Genomic DNA, 25,792 nt, shown 5'->3' on the forward strand with positions numbered 1-25,792 from the left:
TGCCATCTATTGACATATTGAGGTAAGTGCTACCAATATCAGAACCAAATTGACCGTTCATAATGACTTTAAACACGGCCCCCAAACACTTTCTCCATACCACGAACCAACATTAGAATCTGTCTTGATATTATTTGTTGTTACAGTAAATGCAACATGTCAGTATGTATCAATATGTTGTCTATTGACTCACTACTCACTGTATGTGGCTCTGAATAAGTGCCTCAGAAAAATGTTAATGTAAAACAGTGTAGCCAACAGTTTGTCAGTAGGAAGGTTGATTCTATTTAGAACAAGCCTTGTTTCACATTTGTGGTAATCAGCAATCAGTAATTGTTTACCTGTTGAGAATAAACCCAGGGGAGTTTGAGGTGTTTGTGACCTTGTATGTAAACTCCCTGCAGGGGGAATAATCATGCATCAATAAGAGTGGGAATAACAGTGATGTTCCTCACTCCTCGGGGTTTTCAGTGCAGTAGCTCAGCGGCAGCTTAGCAGAAGTATGTGGCAGTTTGTAGGTGTGATGTTTTCCAGGTTGAACATGCTTACTCAGCAAACCCAACTCTCACATCGCTGACATTTTTAAACTCTCATGTTAGGTCTCGTGCATTGTGTTACTTAAAAAAACACGTTTCTCTACCACTTGAGTTACAGCTACTCACAGATGCTACTAACTATGCCCAACCCGTTAAAAACAACTAGCAATTATATATATATACATATATATATATATATATATATATATATATATATATATATATATATATATACAGGCATAATATGGAGGATGATGATCTACGACTGTGCTGTAAAATAAAAAGATTGAATGAAAGAAACGTTCATGGTCAAACTAATTAGTTTACCTTCATAGGATGTGATGACTTCTCTGTGGTTTGACACTGACAATAATCACCTGTGACCCTGAAGCCGCAATAGTTGATAATGCATTGAATGATATGTTATTAAGATAAGACAACATGAGCCGCTTGGCTTCTGTAGTAAGATTGTAGGAAGTGATCTTCGTTTTGAGTTCAGCACAAAATGACAAACACTCTGCGCGTGGTTCACTGGTCATTTCTGTGGTGAGGTACTTCTGAAACAAACGTGTTGTTCTATTCTGCTCCTCTCTCAAATGTTGTTGTTATGATGAAATTAGCTGTTTGTTGCCCAGCTACTGCTCTGTGCCTGATTGTGTCACCTTATTAAGGTCATGTTCGCAAATCCTCAATTTGCTGCCAAGAAAACAAGATAAACAATGTTTATCTCCCCCCTTGGCCTGTGAAGAGGGACAATCTCCACCTGTCTGCCTTCAGCTGTAATCTACATCTAAAGAGCAGACATTTGACTTCAACTGACTGATAACATTATGCCAGTTCATGTCAGGGGCACAGATGGGCTCCAAGTCAACATAGTCAACAGCATTACCTGTCATGTTTAATGAAGCATGTCTGGATTGTTATGGAGGGATGCTTTTGGTAGTGTGCTCTGACATTTAATATTATCAGAACGTGGTCAACATGCTGGTGTAATTACAGGTCAAAATGTAAAACTTGATGGCAGCCTGTATCATTCCTGTGAAAGGACAAGTTTACTTAATATGTTGGTTTCATCAAGGTTCTTACTGCCCAATCAGAGGGGTTCCAGGGCTTGTGAGCAAAAGTCACATGGATTCACATGTGGCTTGTTTATTGGGGAGAGTCTTACTAACCTGACATCCAAAACAGGTCATCGGGGACTTTGGCTGCAAGGGGGATCAAAAACAAGTTTTGCATTTTGAGGTAATTTCCTCTAATTGGTTCAAACGACGCTTTCAATTTTGACAAACCACACCCGCGTTTTAACAAAGGAGCACACAGATCTGCAGTTTTCAGCAGTCTCAGCGTGGTAACCTGCATCAAAGTCCAAGACTTACCAAATCTCACAACTGAATATACTGTAGGGGGCCTCTGGGCCAGAATCTCTGTTTGAAGTGACTGTTTCTTGTTGGACAGTCAATCAAACGACTACAAAAACAAACAAAACAACAACCCCAAAGACAACAAACCACCACACCGAGATGCAAAATGACCATGGGGGAATGCCTGTGGTTGGTTCCACAAAGATGAAACAGCTCCATTAACTGTTAACAATTTGCAGCGGTTTGCTTTGAATTTCTTCTTTCTTCTAACCAACTCCCCTCATCGCTTTCAAAACAGCTGTAATCCATACCTATTTAACTCTTTGCATTACAAAACCCTCGGAGGAGTGACATGCTGTCAGGTTGATTTGCATAAGCCCTGAGAACTTGCCTCAGAGGCTTTCTGGAAACATGACCCGTCTCCTCTGACTTCTACGCATCTGTTACATCATATTAGCTTAAAGGGGCCACATTTCCTTGACAGCAGAAGGTCCAGCAGAAACTGCCAATGGTCAGCGGCATTAATCTGATGTGACAATCATTACTGACCTGCCTGTCAGACAGAGTGGTAGGTAATGGTGACTAAAAGGCCATGACTGTGGTGGATTGCATCTGAGGTGTGGGGAGAAGCAGTGATGCCTGTAAGGGAATCGTGGGAGACAGTGCTGGCCCCTCCAGACCCAGAGGGACAAACACAGCACAGCTGTTGCTGCCTGGACAATGATGCAAGCAACCAAAATCCTGGGAAGCTTTCCCATATGTCCTAACATGTCTTCCCGGATGAACAGTATGGACTTTCTCTTTTGATTTGTCTTCAGAGCTTACATTGGAGGAGCCAAGGCAACCAAGAAAGGCACCAGCACAGTAGAAGAGCATATTGTACACAACAAGAGAGTTGAGTTTGAGTGAGATGTTCTATTTATAAGCAGTTGATTTTTGCTTGTAGGAGGCACTGGCAAAATGCCATGGGGTTCATTTCCTGTCTCTTCTTCAAATTCAAGAGGCATGTGGGATTTTAAAGCAAACTTTAACAGATTTATTTTTCTCCCCCCTCAATAAATGCTCGGCTGTGTTTAAGGGCTTCAAAACAAATATCTGTCTCAGGGGTTTCCAGCCAGATCATTGATACTATTATAATAATGTAGACGTACTGAGGAGGAGATATTATACAGTGTGAAATGATGTGGGATTTTTGTGACATTATGCTCACAGCCAAATAGACAAGCGTTAGATAAAAACGACACGAGGAAACCCTCGGTAGAATCTATTCTCTGAATAGGATACACTACATTAACTAACAAGGTGAATATACTACAGTTTGTGAGGGAACCTTAACAGAAAAAACCCCAGAAATAACCAATATTCATGGTTTTGCACGCTTGGAGCTCCTTGAATCTACTTTGAAACCGCTGCCGTATCGCTCATGTCTCGTATTCAATTGGCTGTCTGTGCGCCTCAAGTGATGCGTCACGTCGATAGGTGCGGTTTGCGCAGCGCAACTCCCCCAATAGTCCACATTTGTCCGGTTAGTGGACCAAGAAACAAGCACTTCGGGAGCCGCTATGTTTATATTCTGTAACTTTTTTTTACATTGCATAGTTTTGGAGTAAAAGTTGTTTTTCCTTGTAGGGATGGAGCACGCACTTATTTCACTCGAGACAGCTCATTGAAACTGAAATAGAAGCCAGTCGAGAACCCACTGTGAGTTGTTGGCAGCTGTGATGCGGTGCAGCTGCAGCAGCCTCGATCTAAAACCGCTGGACAGGAGCCGAGAGCAGGTTACACATCTCCAAATATGCGCGTAATTGGAGTGTACTGGCGAGGCGTCCCCTGCACCCCTTCCGAGATAACGTTGTCGTGATGTACAATACTTCGGAAATTGAGCTCACTTTTAACAAGAGGGAGGATATTTCCGAAGTTATCAATGGCACTCTGCAGCTTCTCTACAACGTCCTCGTCACCATCAGTCCCACAGCCATGTGGAACGAGTCGTGCGGGGAGCAGCTGCAGGATTTCGGGCACCCGGAGAAGATCATTATCGGGGTGATGTTGGCGATCATCACGGCCGTCACCGTCATGGGGAACACGCTGGTGGTGATCGCTGTGTGCGTGGTGAAGAAACTGAGACAACCTTCAAACTACCTTCTGGTATCTCTAGCAGTGGCGGACCTGTCAGTGGCTATAGTTGTGATGCCTTTCGTAATAGTGACAGACCTGACCGGGGGCAAGTGGCTTTTTGGAGAGGTGTTCTGCAACATCTTCATCGGCATGGATGTAATGTGCTGCACTGCCTCCATCATGACCCTGTGTGTGATCAGCGTCGATAGGTAAGTTGCAAAAAGTTAGCAACTGAAGCTGCTTTGATAATGACGCCTGTTAATTCGCAGTGGCACCACAATTACGCATGCAGTTCACCCTGTGACGGAGAAGACAAATACATGGCCTTTTATAAGCCGCTCTAAACCACCGAGGGCAGGAACAGTTCAAGTGCCAAATGAACCAGCCTAATGAATTTGTTTTGTGCCAGAGAATGACATTTAAATGCCTCATTCAAGATCAACCGTTCCTGATCTGTGCGTTTAAAACCACTGAACCAGAAAATGAATACGCAGACTGTGATTAATTTATAGCACGCTTAATTAATTTGCTTGACCGGACTACGATCAGCGTTTCCTTTACGCATTTGGGATCAGCGCCCATCGACCTCATATAGCTGATGACTTTGATACGTGATTTACATCTTCCTACACTTCTATTAAGGACACACTGCACCTGCTCTCTTATTATTGCGCCCGTAATAATTAATGTAAAGTGTTGTAGGCAAAGTTCACTTCAGAGAAAACAGAACATTGCTGTTTTTCTGTTCCGCAACATACAAAAATAGGAGCTTTCCCATTCTGGTGTGCTAAATTATTCATTCAAGTTAGTTCCCAAAAGGTCCACAGTAAGTTGCAATAAATTCCACATTAAAATTGGGGAATGTAAGCACTCATCCCCACCCATCAAGACCCACTCTGGATCTCATACAGCTGAGCTCAGCCTGAAGGCTTGTGACAGATGAGACATGTCCACTGCTCCCACAATGAAATTAAGTCAAATGAATGGTGTCGTTCTGCCTCAGTAAACATAATGAAGACAGAGGCTCGCTGTTGTATTGATGATCTGATTATTCCTCCCGCTTGCCAATCAGGCATTATTACCTCCCAGAATTATGCATGTTTCCTGCTTGTTGATACACTGAGCACAAGGGACTTATATGCCTGAGGAGCTAATGATATTATGGGAGGAACTGGATCACAGATATCAACCTGTGTTACAGTGTGATTGACGGAGCTATGAATGTGTTTTGGGCTGATGAAAAGATAGGGTAGGTGATTAAATCTCGTACCATGAAATCAAAGTGTGCACAACCACCAAACCACATCATTATAGAGGATCTTTGCCATGAATTCCTGCTTCTTGTGGACCTCAAGACTAGCTGAGCATTTAAAATAATTATGAAGTCAGTTTGGGATTATTTTGGCACACAAGTGTACAGACAGCTCTGTAAACTGTGTGTGCTGATCTCCATGAAAACAGGCTTGTTTTAATTAAACAAAGCAGAATGTGTTCGGTATATGATTCACAATGGGAATCCTAGAGATAATTCATTAGAATGCTAATTGCCAATTAGACACATGATTAGCTGTAATTAGGGCTCACTCACTGTCATTTAGGATTCCCAAGGACATGCATTGCAAAATTAGGCAGAACAGAAGGGAGAGCTGCAAATGAGGCTCAGGATTGAACAGGTTTGTTTGTGGGGGTTATGCAGCTCCTGGAAACTAGGTGCTCTGCTGCAGAAGGATATTTACTGTCTCTCAGAGCTCCTTTAGGTTTACAGGGCAGAAGATGCATAAATGCACGTATATGCCAGTATGAACAATGTGGTGCTAGAGTAGTGGTCTCTAGTTTGGGGCCAATTCATTTATGATCTTGCAGGAACTTGACAAAGATACTCTCAGAGAAACTGCTGTCATTTAAAGCAAGTGTATTCAGTGCCGGATAAATACACGTGGGCTTCTGGGGTAAAAATGCGTTGTTGGCTCCCACAATATAAACTGAAATAATGAAGATTTAACACTACATTTTGACACGTGACACTTATACGTACAAGACAGGGTCTCAAGATTAGTTAAAGGGATGCGGTATTGCACTTCCGTAAAGTTGGAGGACATTTAAAGAATGATTCAAATGGATGCAGCATGAGCTATCTTCGAATGTTAAGCATTGGTCAAACCCTCAAAACATTGAATCAACAGTATATTTTTGTTAGAGCACCCTTGCCTGGTAAACACTCATGTCTTTCAAGCTCCACGCCTTTAGAAAGCTCCATTTGGAGCCGAATACCCTTTTCACAGATTTAGTAGGTACTCACTGTGACAAGTAAACTGAACAATGATTTGCAAAATCCATGGAGTGCCTCTTTAAAAATGCAGGAATTAACCAAATTACCAGAAACCATAAACATAGGTCTGGGACCCTGGAGCAGTTGTGCACTTTGCCCAGTTGGTAATCCAGCTTTGGTCTACAGTCTCACTGTATTGTGACTCAATTTGCACATGCAGGCATTGTGTGGTTTAATGGTGCCTTTCGAAGATATTCCAAATATTTAAACAAATGTTTAAATACTTTAAAATACTATTTATACTATCTGAGCAGTAGTTACATTACCATGCAGTATCATTTTAGGGGAGTGAATACTATGAATCAAATTCTCTATCCTTGGTTTGTGAAATGTAATATCATGGTATCAAAGCATATCATGATATAATACAGTCAATTTTCTGGAAAGTAACCTGAGAAATAGTGAAAGGATAAAATAACCAGAGGAACATGTTGTGTGAATGTTATGATCTAAAGTAAGCAATTTAAAGTACTTCATCACAGTCATAAAAAAAACATATGGCCAGTCCTCATTTATGTATCATTAGCCATAAGGTCAAATGTCTGTTGTTTTATACATTTATACTGTCTATATTGACTTTGCACTTTGCATTAGTTCGATAGCTGAATGTTTAGCCTATTTTCTCCCCCCCCCCCCCCAGCAATATGTTAGAAAAATCATCTACTATAGCAATAGTGTCCCTTATAAATCTGAGTTTAGTAACCTTTCTCACACAATAAAAGCAAGCTATTGACAGACGTGAAGAAAAGGTGACCCAACCCTGTGGCCTGGGTCATGTCAAAATAACTGCAGAATACTCTTCCGTGGTATTGATTTTATACTGTATGTGCAAATGTGGATTTATGGCTGTGAAAGCCATGCTTATGGATGAGTACCCATTCAGCACATCCAGCCTCTTTAAGTGGAGATCCAACACTGCAAATTGAACCTAACGCACCACAGCGCTGACACAGTCACAGCAGAAGAGTCCAGCCTGAGTGTTGGGAAGTGAACAAAAGCAAATCTATATGTGAATGTAGGTCTGCTCTTTCACAAGATATCCCAGCATGCAATTTCAGCTAAGGCTTAGCCACTTTTGTGCCCACATCCCTAAAAAGTTAGGATCTCTTTTGGCTACACTCAGTTTTTACCTTCACTGAGAGTAATATGCTGTATGCTCAATAATTCAAAAGGGAAATATGAATGATTTATTCACAACAGTAGGAAGAGGGGGTAGTCCTTTTTTGTAGTTTCTCACATGTCCAAGAAAAGACAGGAACGGAGGAGCTTGGTATAGCACGAGACATACAGTAGTTACATTTGAAAATTAAATATAGCTCAGCTTAACTACCAGTGAATTTATGGAAGATGGATGGGACGTAGGCCAAGAACAAATATCACATAACTGCAGTAATGTAAACTTTTCCACCAAGGTTCAGACTAAAGAGTGTAGGTGTGATCACACCCGTAAGCTTCTGTAAGGGATTTGAGGGAGAAAATCACATTAGCTTGGACCCTTAGATGGCAGCAGAATTAGCCACAGCCTTCACAAGCTTTCTGCCAACTGGTGTGTCAATGATGAGCCGCGTTCACACACAGCTCCCGTATTGACCCTCTCTCCACATCTGACAATATTTTTGTGAGGTCGGCGAGTAAGTTCCTCCCAGGAGAGGCAGCGCTTGGTTAGTGCAACTGGGGGACATCCACCCGCAGCAGCATATACAGATGACTTCCCCCAGCCGACGCATCCTCAGGTAATGTGATGTGACGCCTAAGCTCCACTCGCTCAGGCACTATTCAGTCCCCACTTGTCGGGCCACCTCGCTGAAATGCGGAGGATTGGACATCTCCTCCTAGGCCAGTGCGATCAGATCAAAGACCGTTCAGTTCATGCTTGTAAAGAAATGCTAAATCACGACAGAAAGTGTGTTTTGGTACTAAATAGGATGTTACACTGCATTCTTTAATCTCATGATCCAAACCAGTTTACAGAGAGTGCTACATTTTAGACAGTTGAGAAACCACAAGTGACACATTGATTGTTTCAAGCGACTACAGCTGTTTCATACAGAGAAGACAAACCACTCTCCTTTTTAAAGTATTTCAATTTAAAATCCATCACCCGCATCATGTAAACAAGGACTTCTTCCGGAGCAAAACTACTGTCAATGAAAACATTTCAGACCAGCATTAAATACAAATGCTGGGTGAAGGCATTTGGCAAGTTAATCATTGATAAGTGCTGCTTGTACTGTCAACCGCAGCTCACTTTCCGTCTCGTTTGACTGTCTGTTTGACTTCTTTTACAAAAACATATGAAGTGAGAGACAAATTGTCCACTGATCATGTGGTCAAATAGGGTGGTATATGTGGGAATGGAGCCGAAGGGGGTTGAGATGACTGACAAAAGAAAGTCAAAGGGAGGAGAGCAAGAATGATGGCTGTGGCTTGTTTGTCTTTTGACTTTGTGATTGGTCTTTACTTTTACCAGAGGATTGTCACTTGCAACATCGTATCTTGCAAATCATCTTGTGTAAGCAACCATTATTTGAAAGTCTTGTCGTTGGCTCATTAGTAAAATAAATATATTCAGGTACAGGATGGGTCTATCATGGAATGCTGCAATGCAACATTAAACTGAATGTGATCTAATAAACAAAACAAGATGAAGAGGAAGATAACAAGACCAAGAGTCAAAAACCATAGCTAGCATCAGCTAGCTCAGAATGACGATGCTAACATACTGACTTTTAATGTTTTATGTTAAACATGAGTTAAAGTTCTCAAAATCCTAACCTCACAACTCAGAATGAACACCATTGCTAAGCCCACACACTTAAAAAACAACTGGTTTTACCTGTTAACATGCTAACATTTGCATTATCATGAAATGCGTTGATGCAAAAAACCTGATGCAAAAAACGTAATGTTTAAACGGTGCAGAGAATCATGTTTCACTGACACAACATCTGTGATTTGATTTATTGTGTTGATTTATTGGTTGTCTCTGTAGGGAGCCACTTCAATAAGATTTGCCTACGCAACTAATCAGTGAGCTCTTGAACCAGATCCAGCTATGCATGGTATTTGAATAGTAGCATTGATGGATCAAAGACTGAAATTAAAATATTCAGCCAAAGTGTTTGACAAAATAAAATTAGGTTATGAAGGACATTGTTTTGGGCTGTCATGTTGATGTTTTGAATGATTTGCAAGTTCCTATTATTTGGTAAAAAACATTTGACCCCAATTTGATGTTTCTGTTTTCCTTCCTTGAACAAAAAATACACACAGTTATTGATGTTTTGAGGGAGTTTTAAGAACCCAGGGTTGATGAAAACTGTTAGAAACCCTTGTTTCCTGAAAAGCTAGGGGGATCAAACTTTCATACGTCAGCAGCAGTATTGGTACGTGGCCCCTTCCTGAGCAATTAGAAGGTGATGGATTACTAACAGGACCACAGATAGAGATCTGAGTTTTATTTTGCTATTCCCAGCTTGTCACCCTATTTACCCAGCAATCTCTGAGGACAGGAAGAAGAAAAGGGCAAAGTGCTGAGTGACTTTAGTATGGCATAAATCAAGCTTTGTGTTAGGCATAACAAAGGTGGGGTCCATTATTCATCATGATTGAACAAAGGGCCAACAAGCATTTACCAAGCAGTGAGATAATGAGTTTCCTGTTGATGGAGCTGAGAGGCTGCAAACACTATACTGTGGATTGCAGATAATACGTTTTGAACGTTAAGCATATTGCTGCTGTTGCAGAACAATGCAACTCAAGTTTTGGCATTTAGTTCAACTGTGAACATGAACTGAATATTTATACGGTCCATCAAATCCAGGCATAAATGCTCCTGTACACAAAAGCTGAGTAGTTAAAAGGGATAGTTCCAATGTTTTGGAGTGGGGTTGTATGAGGTACTTATCCATAGTCAGTATGTTACCTAGATGACGGTTGGCACGTCCCCAGTTTGGAGAAGCAGACAAGAGTTACTGCATGGAAGCAATGTACTGCTGTGGTTGGGTGCAGCAGCAAAACTTATTTTAGTCACATAAAAGAAAGGCCCAGCTAACAGAAAATCTGTTTAAGTTTATGCTATATTTAAAATACTTTAGCTGGTTTACCTTGTTGTGAGAAAGCCATTTCTGAGGGGGAACATAAGCCATGGTATCCATCTATGCTCTTGAAAGAAAAATAATGAATGGAAAACAACTAATATCACCTCGTAGAACACAGGGTTGCTGGTTTGCCGCTGCCTTGATGGATTAGTTTGTTTGTGTAATTGTGTGATTTTGGTAAAACCAAATGAATTAAGTTGCACAATAACACAAAGAAACTAACCGATTGAGGCAGCGATAGACCAGCGACTCCTGTATTGTGCAAGGTAAAACTACTATTTTTTCCAATGGAGTATACTGGCTTTGAAGAGAGCATGTATAACGTCTTCAGTGTCCTGTCAAAACATAGACTGTATAGCTGTCTCATGGCAAGGTAAACCTGCTAAAATAGTCTAAATATAGTGTACACACAGGTAATACACTGACTATGGAAAAGTACCTCATACAACACCAGTTGAAAACATCCAAACTATCCCTTTAACTTAAACCAGTGACCAACATTTTGCATCCATGTGTATTTGTGTTTAGAGGGAGCATAAAGTGTAAATGCTTCTATCTGAGCATATACTGCAATGCTGCCAAAGGCAACAGCTCATAAAAGCAATCCCTTTAGACATGCCGACATTAATTAATTGCCTCGTATTTCTCTCCCTGACACATCACTCTTCATATATGTTCACTGCTGTGTATCAATCTACTGTAGTTGTCAGTTAATTCTAAACTCATTAACTAAGAAAAAGGGTAGGCTACTCAGCGAAGGGCAGAAATTTAACATTCAACTTAATGTGATCTGATAAAACAAAACATGACGAAGAGGAAGAAGAGACCAAGACTGAGAGTCCACAGCCATGCCACTATGTGAGGCTGTACTTACCCCCAGTGGTCCTTTGCTAAGATCAGCCTGCTAACATTCTCAGAAGGGCAATGATGACGATGATGATGATGCTAACGTACTGATGTTCAACATGTTCACCACCATAGTTTAGCCTGTTAACATGCGAACATATACTAATCAGCACTAAACATAAACCCAGAAAGCTGAAGCTGATGGGAATGTCATGACAAAAGTCAAGGAATCATTAAAGTCATTGGGGAAACATTCTGTCTGGGGACTTTGACATTTTCTACCAATCTATCAAGTAGATTTGCGATATTTCCCTGGATAAGTGAGAACTTCAACCTGCTGTTGGCACTAGGGGAACATTCAAGTCTGTAGGATTCGTCCTCTGGGGACCATGAATGCCTCTAAAAAATGTCACAGCAATCCATCCCAAACAGTTGTTGGGATATTTCAGTCCAGACCAAAGTGTGGAACGAAAGCTCACCCATAATGATATTTTGTTTGTTTATCTTTCAAATTAGTCTGCGTGAAGATGAATCCTGGAAATTTACAAACATGATACTGTACATACACTGTAAATGTGCTTTGCCAGTAAAAAGAGACTCAATAACTGAGTTATGTTCTCTCTCTCACTGCTCATAGGCGAGATAAACAGCAGTGAAATTGCTCTTGTAATGAATATTCCTGTCATCAGCTAGAGTTGTGTCTGGGTAGTGTACACTATGCTCAGAAAGGAACACAGATTAAACCTCCATATCTTATGATGCATATCCCCAGAATCAAATTACATTATATTCACTTTCTTCTCCTGGAAAGCATTAATATCAGTCCCGCTGATGTAAGCAGTAAAGCAGCTATTGTCTATTTTTTATCAAAATGGTCCTTTTTAGAATATTATTTAATTGTTAGACTTCTAGGTTTGTCATTCAAATTGCACACCCAACATCTGGCTGAAGACTGAAGGCATACTGGAGATCCAATTAATCATTTAAAAGATCAGAAGGCCTCAAATCTCCAGTTGAGGTTGAGAAACAGAACACAGAAATGCAGGAATCTACATTATGTCAAGAATCAATGAGCTGTTTTTCTTTTTCTCATATGACATTATTGAACCCAGTGAAAGAGAAAACCTGTACATATCTGCTTCTTTGGTGATGTTCAATGACTATTTAAACAGTGATAACTCAGCTGTTGCGCTATAGGTATATATGGAAGAGGCCTTTACAAAAGACATAAATACATAAAAAACATTTATATACAGTAATTACATTTGTTATGTTGTTATGTTGGGGGAAAGCTTAATTTTTAGGTTCCTGAACTGAATTCACTGAATACCAATCATTTAGGGGATTGTCTATTAAATGCACTGCATTCAGGAATAATGACCCTAAAAACATTTTCAAAGGTTATTTGTAGCTGAGGGTTGGATGAAGTGTGAATTTAATTATTGTGTACAGGTTTGATCTGGGTTTTGGGTTTGTTTGTACATGATTGAACGTTTTGTTCTAAAAAAGTTCCCAGGAGATAAACAACACATTTGAACCTTGAATTGAAATGTGTCAGAACTACATAATCAGTGGCGGGCCGTCAGGGCCTGCAAAGCCTTCTCTGCTGGCCTAAACAGAATCACAAAGTTATAGCTATTTTATAATTTAGTAATGTTTCATAAATACACTACATGTATCATAATTTATAAAAATATTTATCCCATCATCTTATTTTCTCATTGCACAGCTACTGTGCTCCTCAGTTGCTCTGCTTCCAGTGCAGCTTGTTTTAAGTAGAGCTTTTATCCAATCAGATTTCACCTCTGTGTCTCTAGGTAAGAAGAGAGGCCCGAGGCCTGCAGACTCACCAGTGCCTCCATGTGCAGTTTAAGTGAATGGGGACGATATTGTTGATTGTCATAGTCTTCAACCAATCAGATATTTAGTTTGAGATTCTTAGACGCGCCAGAGCGGCCTGCTGGCCTACAACTACGTCAGCATTTCTCCAGCTCACTTTGCAGGAGTGAGGTGCAGTGTGTGCTGTGATTGGTCAGTGGGCGAGCACGTGACTATTGGAAAACGAAACTTAACTTGCTTAAGTTTATTTATTTAGAGTTTATTTATTTTTTTACCTAGCTTTGTTTTTTTAGCACTCAATGGCTGAATAAGGAGGAGAAACGGATTTAGTGGCGGAGTTACTGACAATGTCTTTCTCAAGAAAGACATTTCAGGAAAAGCTGGACATCGTAAGAAATGGTCAGTCAACGCCACAGCTGGCAGCCCTGACTCAGCCAGGAAAAGGATTTGTATGAACGGTGTCGGAGAAGCGTTGCATATTTTATGGCTGGGTTTGGAGCTATGCTACGCTAACCTGAGGACACCATAGCATTTGAAAACTTTTGGAGAGACTCGAGTGGATCTACAACACAACGAACACTTTCACAGGGAAACAGCTCCACAACCGCGGCCCGACGTGCGGTCAGCGCCGGCCGGTGGGCTCCTGGCCCCGCTGCGAACCTGCCGCAGCAGACCGGTGGAATACAACTGAGGATCGACTGTCATCACTGGCTCCATGAATCGAGAAGGACTACTGGAACTGAAACGATGTACTGGGATTAAACTCTTTAAGTTTCGGTAAGTCATAAACTGCGTCAGTTTTTTTACATAGTAACGTTACTACTGTTCATTTGTCTATCGTGTCGTTTTTATGAATAGTATTTGAATGGCTCGTGCTCTTGTGTGGTGGAATGCGTGGATCCGCTGCAGGTTTGCTGGATTGAGGCGTCATAATGAGGTTATTAGGAGGTAATTCAACTGTAGTAGGACAGCACAGAAGGCCCAGGTATAAAATGCACGGCCCGCCACTGTACATAACAGATACTCAAATTTACTATGTGTGTGCACAAGACAAAGCATTCATAATAATACAATTCAGCAAGAATACAGGTATCTATAGCATTCTCTTGCCCTTAGCTGAGGTTCTAAATATCTTTGATATTTTCATGTCCCGAAAATAAAAGGTCAGTAAGAGAATACAAGGAGGAGAAAAAGCAGTCTTCAACGTTTGCCTTCATGTTACATGGTGTCTAGTGACTCAGGAACAAGTTAGATACAACTCCTCCGTGCTGTCCTTTTCCATTTTCAGAGCCACAAAATGATGACATATAATCGACCGCACAGCTACTTCAGCTACTCTAACTGCTGGCGAGATGCCAATTTGGAAGGAAGAGCGTCGGCTCAAAAAGGAGCTGCCTGTGGTATCCTTGGTAACTAAAATTGTTCAACATTTTTTTCTAAAGGTCAAAAGTAAAATGGGCTGAAGCGGGGAATTAGATACCTCCCCCACATCTAAGACTACCTCTAAGCTTATTTAATTTCCGAGGTGTCCTTTGAGAGAACGAGTGCCCTCGGTGACAGAACCAAAGGGAAGGTGACGAAGATGGAGAGGCTCTTCACGTCCGCTCTCTCACATCATCATGACAGGAAAAAGAGAAGACGATGGACTTGCTGGCACATATTTATTCACCTTCCACGAGCATACTTGACTCATTGTATAGTAATGAAGAGAGAGTTAGCACACTCATTAATATTTGAGTGAGCTTTCTGGGATCTCACTAAATGAGTTTGCAGAGTTGGGGCTGCTCAAGGGATGCTGACCACAGTAAATGTACATTTTGGTAGGCAATAATAGCATTCCACTTATCATATTGCATGCAAATTAAAGCTTATTCCTGAACTTATCCCACTGAGGCAGTGGGATGGATTACAATTTAATTTTCCTGGTAGAAAGATAGGTCTATAGAGGCTTTGTATCTGCACCACAAATCTGGTCACCATGGTTGCCACGATAATGGCAATGCATTAAAGAATTGACAGAAAGCTAAAAAAGGCTAAATGCACAACGGGTCGGCAAGAATCCATTCAGAAAGTACAAGTAAATGGTATGACGTGGCAGACACGGAAAGCTGTTCTTAACTTGTCTCATACTAAAAAATATTCAGGAAAGACCACCGACACAAGGTTTATTCCAAAAAGATTTTGTTGACTGTTTCCGAACAGTGCTGTTTTCAAAAAAGTTAGAGCATCTTTGTTGTTTATGCAAATGTGAATTTGGAGTTGACCTAATTTTTTTTTGCTTCCATAATAGGTTATTTATAGTCAGGGCCATGAAAATTAAGGTTGTGACCAATTTGCTTCTGCTCCAGAATATTAACCACAATAAATAGTAAGACATGAGAGAGAGAGAGAGAGAGAGAGAGAGAGAGAGAGAGAGAGAGAGAGAGAGAGAGAGAGAGAGAGAGCGAGAGAGAGAGAGAGAGAGAGAGAGAGAGAGAGAGAGAGAGAGATCACGGTTTCATACAAAAGAACTCAAAACACGAGACACAACATGTTAATTTATTGCCTAAACCTAAGCACACTGCACTTTGAATGTCCGGCATAGTAGATAAATGTAGCGATTTCTTCACTGATGTAACACCAACTTAATTGGGAGGACAATTGCGTAATATATCATTTCTAGCAGACAGGGTTGTCCAAAGACACAAAAAAAAATTCTTGATGACTTAAAGATGATGATAAAATATTCATCACACATAGTATGTATAAAAAGGTGATTTCAGAGTAACAAAAGGAACACATATTGACTAGTTTGGGAAAAAGATTGGTCTTGGTAATTTGCATGATGGACAAAAAAAGCAAAAAACGTGTGGAAAAAAGCCAAGCCCTATAATTGTCTAACCAAAGATTTTAAAGCATAACCCTAATCTTTAGTCAGGAATATTCTCATCATGATGTACTGTGTACTACAGAAAAAATATAGTTGGATGATTCTGTTCATCTTAGTTTGTTCAAGCCATGGATCACAGATCAAGAGATAGAGTGTGAGTGCTTTTGAAGTATCTTGAGGACTGGAAGCGCAAGCTCTCCGAGACTGCCATTATCAGAATGAAGAGGTTGAAAAAAACACCCGTGAAAGATCAGGGCCAGATGATGCTGTCAGAGTCCGCTGGGAAAGGGAGTCCGAAGAGTGAGCCGAAAAGAGAGAAAAACATTAAATAATGTGTGTGATGGGAATTGTGTTTTCTTTCCCCTTTAAACTTAAGATGAACGTACTTATTCAGTTTTGCAATACACACACGCACGCACACACGCACACACATACACACACATATATATATGTACATATAGATTGTATATATAGCAGGACAGCTAATATTTCTATCTCTTTATTGTTGAACATTAAAGTGTGTGTGTGTGTGTGTGTGTGTTTTTGCGTGCAACACCATTTTGCCTTAAGAGCAGTGAATGCCTGTCTCACAAATCTTCATGAGATGTTGCTGAATTTGTCTGTGTTCAGTCATTTGTTCATAAGATGCTTTTTCTCCTGCATTATTCAGTAGATGCAGGATGATGGTGCTTTAGAGGGGTCAAAATGCTGGTGAGATGAGCTAACAGTGTCTGAAAATCCTGCACCCCTACACACCTTTCCAACGTTGGAATTTGGACAATTCAGGCAGAGATTGGCCAGGTGTGTGGAAGGGAGACAGTAATCAATTGTTCTTATGCACAAACAAGCGCCTCACTACGAATGCCTCCCATGAATGATTTCGTCCTTCTCATTTGAATGATTATTGTGTCTTAGCCCTCACTATCCTGTCAGGCTTTTCAAACCTCCTTCCAGTGTGGCAGGTCAGAGCTCTTTAACCACCTGTTGTGATAGGACGACATGCTAATTGAACCCGTTTTCTTTTCAGAACACCCCACTGTTAAGTCAACTTGCTGTGCTATTTCGTTGTGATTGCAACTCTACTCTTCTGTGGCTTAACTGAACTATACCTTATATTGTGTTGCTGAGTTTACGTGTAGCTTTTTAGTTGCCATTCTCTTCTATTCTATGACCCGATTCTCAATAATCTACTTTGTAGAGCCTGTATAGAGTATTTGCTTTGTTTTCCAAGGACACCCTGCTCTGACAGGGGATGGACACGCTGGCTGTTTGAAGGGGAATCCATTTATCATTGTGGCACTAATAGCTGCCTATCATCTCTATTGCTGTGAGAGCCAGTAAACACCCGATAGGGACAGGTGGTGTGCTGTGCAGAGGCCGTAAAACATCCACAGTACTGCTTTACAACAATTAGGAGGAAGTAAAACAGACATTATAAAGGCATCAGGACTTTAAGTCAGGCGAGTGGAAGCATTGTTTCTAGGTGTGCCTTTCAACTAACCGCAATGATTTTGTAAATAGCTCACCTTTATGAAAAGCTTACGACTCCAACATTATTAGGAAGCGTGATCATATTTACAGGGGTGCAATCTGTGGGCAATCGTAAACTACAATTATATAGGGAGCCCACAGGTGCCTTGAGATTGGGAATCATTTCGTGTCAGACATGCCCCTCAAAGTAGTTGCTGTTATTATCCTTGTAGGACGTGTTACTGTCCTTAAAGACAAATACAGCTACCATCAAAATCCACCATTGATGATTCCAAACTATCTTGCGATTCAATATAGTATGTAGATCACAAGTGAACTAAGAGGGTGGTGCTCAGTATAATCAAAGTCTGAATAATACTTTTTTTAGACGACCAAAAATGTTATTATTAACTTTAACGAATTGAAAACACACTGTGTTTCATGGTAATCTGTTGCTGAGGAGACAGTTCAGTCTGCATCAAAGTGTTGGACCAACAGACTGTCTGACCATCTGACAATGCTATCCCTATCCCACGCAGCTGTCCTGGCTAGAAATAGGTTGAGTGCTTTAGTTTCACCAAAACCAGAAATGAATGAAACCTTAACCTTTCGCACAACAGCCCATACAGCATTATGTCTCCCTATCACCCTGTGACTGAAGTAATGCAGGAGTCATTTAAGAGTAATTAGGTTATTAGCAGCTATTTTCATGGCTAGATATCACTAGGGGTAAGTGGGGACATAAAGATAATGTGTTTTTGGGTGAACTGCCATTTCATGCTTAATATCGACTCAGACAAGTGCAGCCCAACACTTAGAATCCTGCAGTCACGTCCTCAAAGTATTATTTCATCAAAACGATTTATTGAGCATAGAATAAGTTCTTAGTTATCATAAAGTATACACAATTTTGACCTACTCACTTTCTGGTAAACACTTCTTTTGTTGCATCAGTTCCCAAGCATCTTCTTCGACATGTCAGATAAAATAAGTGCCAACACCGTTCACAGACTATTTGACACCAGTCTGACCTAAGCTGGCAGTCCTGTGGCTTGAGGTAAATAACAAATGTGAGAGCTGAAGTACGTCTGAGGGATGACTCATTTTGGCTTATGTAAGAGTCTATTAGAGATGTTTTTTGAAACTACGGCTGCTATTTTACTCACTCATTCAACCTGAAAGGGAGCAGAAGTCAGAGAACAAAACAGAACCTGACCTAAACCGGTGCAAGTTTGTTTGATCTAAAAGGAGTACGGCAGAATTCAGTGTTGAGTATGAAACAGATGGGATTACTCCTTTGCTTCCTTTTTGAGGAGAAAATTACAGCTCCGCAGTGTGCTCTGTGAGAGAAGCAGCTCAATTTCTGTCGTACGAAGGTTCCTCAAATAGAATAGGAGAGCTGAAGCATTCCTGGAGGACTGACGTTGTTGTCTGATGTCGGAGAAAAATCCCAGAACTCTCTCTAGACCGATTTGATCCTCTTCAGTCTAGGTCAGCTCAGAATAAACACTGTGCGGTGAAATTCTTTTTGAAATAAACACCGTTTATTTTTTGTTGTAATTCATTTTTTACCCCAAAAGACACCTTATTGGTTCAGGGTTATTCAGGTTGGTATTGCTAGAACAGTGTACACCAAAAAGCATTAAGAAAACCAGCTTTTCTTTTAAGTATTTTGCAGCAACAGCAGTTTGCGCTGAACACAATGGATCAGGTGTTTTTGGATTTTCCCCCATTTTCAGCGCTCTCATTCACTTTACGTAAAACAAACCAAGCATGAATGCGGTGAATACACACTACTGACTTCTGGATAAAAAAAGGAGCCAAGCTGCACTCAGTTGTTGAAGAGACAGTTCTTCAACAAAAGGCTTTGATTTCAGGCAACGTCTGCATCTCTGTGCCCAATTCACTCACACAGATAGACTGCATCCAAAAATGACATTCTGCCTAAAACACTTCACTTTTTCACAGGCTCATTATGGATTGCCCTCAAGTATATGACATAGGAATTCTAAATGCCTCAGTGAGATAAATGAGCGAGGATTCTCTAGTGGAGAGTTTCTGTGGGAAACAAAGTCATTTGACAGACTTCCCTCCTGGTTACTTTCTTTTGAGGAGATCCTGTTCTAAATTTACCACTCCTCTGCCCAAACAACTGCAGCTTGGTAAATATTTCACAGCGTATCCCCTCTCAGACATAAAAGGTTTGATTGGTGCTCCTGGAGATGACTGACGACTGTTGCACACCAGAGCCGCTTGCAGTGTTGCAGCGCAGAAAATAGTTCACTTTACTGTGCCCTAGCTGGTAGCCTAGCGGAAGTAATGGGATTCTGCATTAGCTCGGGCACACTGTTTGTCAGTGGCAGGGTAATCCCCCGGGGCTGCTGGGACTGTGGATATGTCCCAAATTCTCCGGAGATATGAAAAAGCACACTCTACACTCTCTATGTGTGTCACTGTTGCTGTTTAGTGCACGGCGAGTTCTGGGAGGTGATTATAATCCGTTGCCACTGTTTCTTTTGCAAGATTATGTGTTTCCTCTGAGGTGTGAGGTGATTTTAAATATGTTATGCATTTTGTAAAATATGATAGAATTTCATATTTATTTTTGCACAGTGCAACAAAATGATGTTCCTTTAAGCTGCTATAATAGATATTTCAGTTAACAATGGATTAAATGTGAGAGGGGTCGCTTGTTGTGATGAAACCACAGAGAATTATCACTTTCTGTTTTGCCTGGTTCCTTATTATACACTCTTCATGCGGTGCTGTATCCTATCACTGGCTCTCTGGGGTCAGAGGAGTTTAATCTCTTTATGTCAAAATGAACAAGATAAAACCAACCGGAGCTCCCACAGATGTTTGCGTCAACTCATCCTGCTAACGACAAGCAGGAAGCTGTGTAATGAAGTGTTAAAATGCGTGCTGTCTTATCCAACTTGGCAGTTGTTTGTCTCCAAAGGATGGTGAGAGGATTTTTTTTCTTCAACGAGAGTGCGTCTGAAAACAGCTCTGCTTTCTAAAGGGCTGCAGATGAGTCATAGGATTGTGGAGAGCTGCCCTCCACCCCCCACAGACACACAAATATCACCCCAAATAAGCACCACAAGCACCTTCCTCATTATTGAATAATGCATTCAGAGAGGAGTGTTGCATTACTGGGTTTCCATTATGTATTCCTAAGAATTCCCACAGCATGGAGTGTACCCATCTCAGGATCTGCCTTGTATCTATTTGGCATCGCTCGCTTGGATGTGTTCAGCCCTCCCGTAAAGCCTAAGTAAATTTTAAGTGAGGGGTGTTAACTAGGCAGAGCAGTGGCTGAAGGGATTGGGGGTTGAATAAGCAGTAGTTGTTATGTCAAATTCAGTGAGCCCAACTAATCTAAGCCAAGGTGTGTGTACGAAGGACTCAGTAATAGTGTTTATATAGTTTAAATGGGAACCACAAAGTCACTGTCAAGGCGTCTGAAATGTGTTGTCACTTATATCCAATACCAAATGTAACGAACAGCAATGCGTTAAAACATTGTGAATACATCTTTGATTGAAATGAGGGATGCGTATTTGGCTTTGTTTCCGCTCATGTGTCTCAGGGTCGTCTGTGCCATCGGTCGTCCACTCAAGCTGCCACGGGCGACAAAATAATGACACCTGTCTAAAATAAATAATGGATGTTTCACTTGTCATTGCAACGCTGACAAATTCTGATATGAGTGGCATGTAGGTCACATGCTGCAAGTGGCCATCGAATTATACATGTGGTCCAGATAGGAAATGAAAAAAAAATCGTGACTCTGTGTAGCTTTTTAAGCTGATTAGAGAACATCAGATCTGTGTCAGATGTGTGAGGGGGTCGGGGGTGGTGCAGCGGGAATATAATCGAGTGCTCTTAGCTGCAGTGCAATTGTAGCCTTATTGTCCTTTCCAATTTATTCTGATCTAAATCAATACCCCTTGTGTGTTGTCATTTGTTAACAATCTACAGTTTTCAGCAGTACCCTATTTTCTTAGCTTGCAGCTGAAAATTGAGACTACTGTTTTGTATTAGCAAATACGTTTTTGTTGCTGTGCTGTGCACAGTTTTAAAAAGCACTGGAATGGATTTTTATTTTGGCATAAAGCATGTTTGACACACAAACAAAGTTGGTTAATTATTGCCTGTCCTTTAATCTGAATGTAACAGAATATTAAGTACAGATTGTACACAATCACATGGCATTTGTAACAGGCACAAAACTGATTTATAAATGTGTAAACAGAGATCGGACCTCGAGTCGTACAAACTAAACATCTAAAAGCCGTTCATGAAGTGGAAAGTCCTGAGAAAACTGAGCTGAATTTGACGTCCACAGTGCTGATAGCATCGTATCACTGATGGACAACGAGACGAATTGGCCAGTGCTCCCTAAAGCTTTTTATCTTGAGATTAACAATAGAGACGGAAAACAGAAAAATAGCCGGGAGTGACAAATATACAGCTATCATCAATGACGCATTTGATGCTGATGAAGGCTGTGGGCTTACAGCCAAAACACATTGAGATGTACACACAGATTGATCATTTTGTGAGGATAGTGGCTATTTTCCCAGTTTTGTACAAATTCAAGCCTTTCACACATCACTTTATCTTTATTTTTCTGACACCTCCAGCTGCTATTCGAAACTACTGAGCTGCCCTTTGATTGATAGCTCCCTCTCTACCTGCTAAGCTCCTCCAAAGCTCCCCCTTCAAAAAAAAAAAAAAGCTAATGGTCCTCCAGGACGGGACGGAGTGGACATGTATTTGATGCTACTACACTGCAGTTCCATCTCAGTGAAGACAGGCAGCAGATTTCTGTTCTTCAGCAGAGTGTCTGGGTGTATTATATGTGAGAGTTATTATCCTTGTATCCGCGAAGATTAAGCTACTGTGCTGGACAAGGTACATCAATGTAGCTTCAACTGCTTTTCGTCCTATGAAGAACATCAGCCTGGAGGTTAGTACTGATAATTCTTTTGTGTCCTTTCCTCACAGATATCTGGGGATCACACGGCCCCTCACCTACCCAGCCCGGCAGAACGGTCAGCTAATGGCGAAGATGATCCTGGGAGTGTGGCTGGCGTCAGCATCCATCACCCTGCCACCTTTCTGTGGCTGGGCCAAAAACGTCCACACAGCCGGTGTGTGCCTCATTAGCCAAGACTTTGGCTACACCATCTATTCCACAGCTGTAGCCTTCTACATCCCTATGCTGGTCATGCTGGTCATGTACTACAAGATCTTCAGGGCAGCTCGCAAGAGCGGCGCCAAGCACCGCTTCACCGACCTTTCGCGCCGCGAGCGCCTCGAAACAGTAACTAATGAGGCGCTGCGAATGCAGGGCCTGAAGCCGGCCGGTGTGGCGGAGGAGTGCGCGGCCTTGTCCCGCCTGCTGAACCGTGAGCGCAGGAACATCTCCATCTTCAAGAGGGAGCAGAAAGCAGCGACAACACTGGGGGTGATCGTGGGGGTCTTCGCTGTGTGCTGGCTGCCGTTCTTCATCCTGTCCACTGCCAGGCCCTTTATCTGTGGAGTGGAGTGTAGTTGTGTGCCCATCTGGCTGGAGCGCACGCTGCTCTGGTTAGGCTACGCCAACTCCTTAATGAACCCCTTCATCTACGCCTTCTTCAACCGAGACCTGCGCTCCACTTATCGTGACCTTCTCCGCTGTCGTTATCGCAACATCAACCGCAGACTGTCTGCTGTGGGCGTGCATGAGGCTCTCAAGGTTTAAAGCAGGGTACTTCAGCGTCATATATCGACTCTCAAAAAGTGGGGTATGGCGGCCCTGTGCCTGTGCACTTGGTGCTTACAAGGCAACATGTAGCCTTCACAGCAGGCCTGCAGATAAGACAAAGACTGGCGAAATGGGAGTCACTGATGGTGGCACTTTGGCCCCTCCGCTAAGGCAGAGAGACGACGCAATCACTTCATTTTGTGTGTGACTCAGTCATTCTATTTTGGGAAAGAAAATCATAGAGCGTACTTGATGGGCTATTCAAGTCGACACTGCTTTTGTGCATATGCCACAATTCCGTCCTGGCTCTGGATTCATGGAAGGATAATGTAGTGACAAAGAAAATTACATGTAAACACAATCAATCATCCTAGGGCTTTCAGAGGAAACAGAAAGTAAACACATTTGTGTCTATTTACAAAATTGATGTTTGATTAGGAAAGAACATTTGTCATGTGGCACATGTCTTTTGAACATCTTCATCTAAACACACATTTGAGCACCTCCCAAGATTAATTTCAAACACTTTGAGGTTCATTGTGCTTTGTGCCAGAATTTAATATTTTTATATCACTTAATCTCCAGTCATGCTTTTCAATTTGTCCTCTCACTAAATTCAACAGGAGCACCTTAAATCTTTCACAAATGTTTAAAGTGTGATGATGACGAGGGAATGAAGGTGGGTGGAAAATCGTGTTAAAATGAAACATGAAGGGAAAATTTCCATTCATGATATTTCAGTGTTTGCTGCTAAAAAAATAAACTGAAAGTAGTTTGCTTAGTGTCTGCATGAAACATATATGTGTCTTACATGCCACTGTATACATAAATCATAAGAGATTCTGAAGTGAAAGACACCAAACACTTGATCGCACACTTGAATTGAAACTGAACTCAATACTGTATATGTCAGAAACCATGATACTGTGGACATCCTCACTCTTGTTATTTTTGCCTTGATCAGTTTCATTCCACATTTAGCAGCTGCCATTATTTGTTTAATACATCGAGCTAGACCTGTTGAACTCTGCAGTTTCCTTTTAAGAATGGACATGTTCTTGAGCCTCCCCTGCCCTACTGGTTGTCAACAGTGGTTTGATCTAAATTTTGAATCAGGATGTGGTCACTTCTCTCATGACATCTCTCTCATTGAAACTCTTTGGTGACTTGTATGAACCTGTGTCAAATGTCATCAGTCGAGCAGTGCGTGCTTTTTCTACCTCGATTTTGGAGATTTCTGTATATTTCCTCCAAACAGATGTACCGCTGTCTTGCATCAATTTGTAATTGTGTAATTTTATATTGTGTAAGATCAATCTGTCTACAACTGTGCTGTGATCGCTCTTTTCGACTGCTTTGTCGTTTCAGAAACAAGCTGGGAAGTGGCAAAGCATGTCATCACTTTGTAAATAAAGTAACACTTGGTTCAAATCTCACTGTGGCCTATAGGTTGGGGAGATGATTTACATTAACTGGTTCAGTGAATCAAAATTCATTTTCAAACAGTGGACAATCTACACAGGTCTCCTTGCTTTCTAGTCCCACAGAGCTTATCTTTATCAAAAGCCACAGTTTGTTGTACAAAATCCATTATCCTTGCTAACTAGACTGGTCTATAATGAAAAATAAAGACCCACCTTAAGGCCTGCTAGAAGCCTTTGAAACAAGAATTAGCACCAAGGCTGTCATGCTATTAAAGGACTCTGGAAACTTGTATGAGGATGGTGACTCAAAAAATATGCTTTTATTCTCTGTCTGCAAAGAGCAAAGTCTTTCATTCACAGTCTTGGCGACTTCTGTCTGCTTGCTTTCATGACGGAAATTGTCCTGTAAAGACACAAAGACGAGGAAGAGTCCGATGTGAGCGAAGTGTCGCGGTCAGAAGGTGTGTAGTTCAAATACCCGTGAGGAATAAGAGTGAGTAAGCAGCCGACCTAGAGCCGGTTCCGTTGCACCGGAGAAAATGAGCCCGGCGAGGGTCAGCCAGCTCTGGGGAGAGGTCCCACGAGGGGATCACCCACACCCGGGCAAGCAGCTGTCCCTGACCGCCCGAGTTTAATTCCCCGGGCAGACAGCATGGACCCCAGTGAAACAATATTTTCAGTTTATTATGAAATTGTGGCAAACTGGATGTCCGGCTGAATTTCAAATCACTTTGATTTAATTTGAATTAGTCAACACAATGATTGATCATGATTTATTAAGGTCCAACATGTTAGACGTATAGTTGGACTTAGACATTATCGTCAGCATTCTATGATCGTACGACTTAGCTTAGACGTAACCACTTTATTATCATTATCATTATCATCTACCGAGTTGAGTGATATTTATTTGTGCGTTCGTCACTACAAGGGATCCATTTCACAAAACACGTAGTCATTTGATCCATTGTTGTCATAAAAATATTGATTAAAGCGACTTTAACATGCTGATGTAGGCATAGTTCAAAACATGGAAGGTCAGATGTTCCATGTAAAATTAGATTCATTTTATTGTAATTCAGTAGAAACACGTCAGGCATTTTGTTGCTGAATAGATGTGGGTCTGATGGTTTGAATATTAAACA

General features: G+C 41.3%; 1 protein-coding gene across 1 annotated transcript; it reads left to right on the top strand.

The window, feature by feature from the left end:
• Positions 1 to 3,757: 3,757 nt before the first annotated feature.
• htr7c (5-hydroxytryptamine (serotonin) receptor 7c) lies at positions 3,758 to 23,220 on the top strand (the record flags this gene model as incomplete). The annotated part of the gene is made up of 2 exons (XM_079160480.1): positions 3,758 to 4,224; positions 22,482 to 23,220. The coding sequence occupies 2 exons, from the start codon at positions 3,758 to 3,760 to the stop codon at positions 23,218 to 23,220; spliced, it is 1,206 nt and encodes a 401-aa protein (XP_079016606.1).
• Positions 23,221 to 25,792: the final 2,572 nt, after the last annotated feature.

The sequence above is a fragment of the Pholis gunnellus genome, assembly GCF_910591455.1.
Source record: "Pholis gunnellus genome assembly, chromosome: 6".
NCBI lineage: Eukaryota > Metazoa > Chordata > Actinopteri > Perciformes > Pholidae > Pholis > Pholis gunnellus.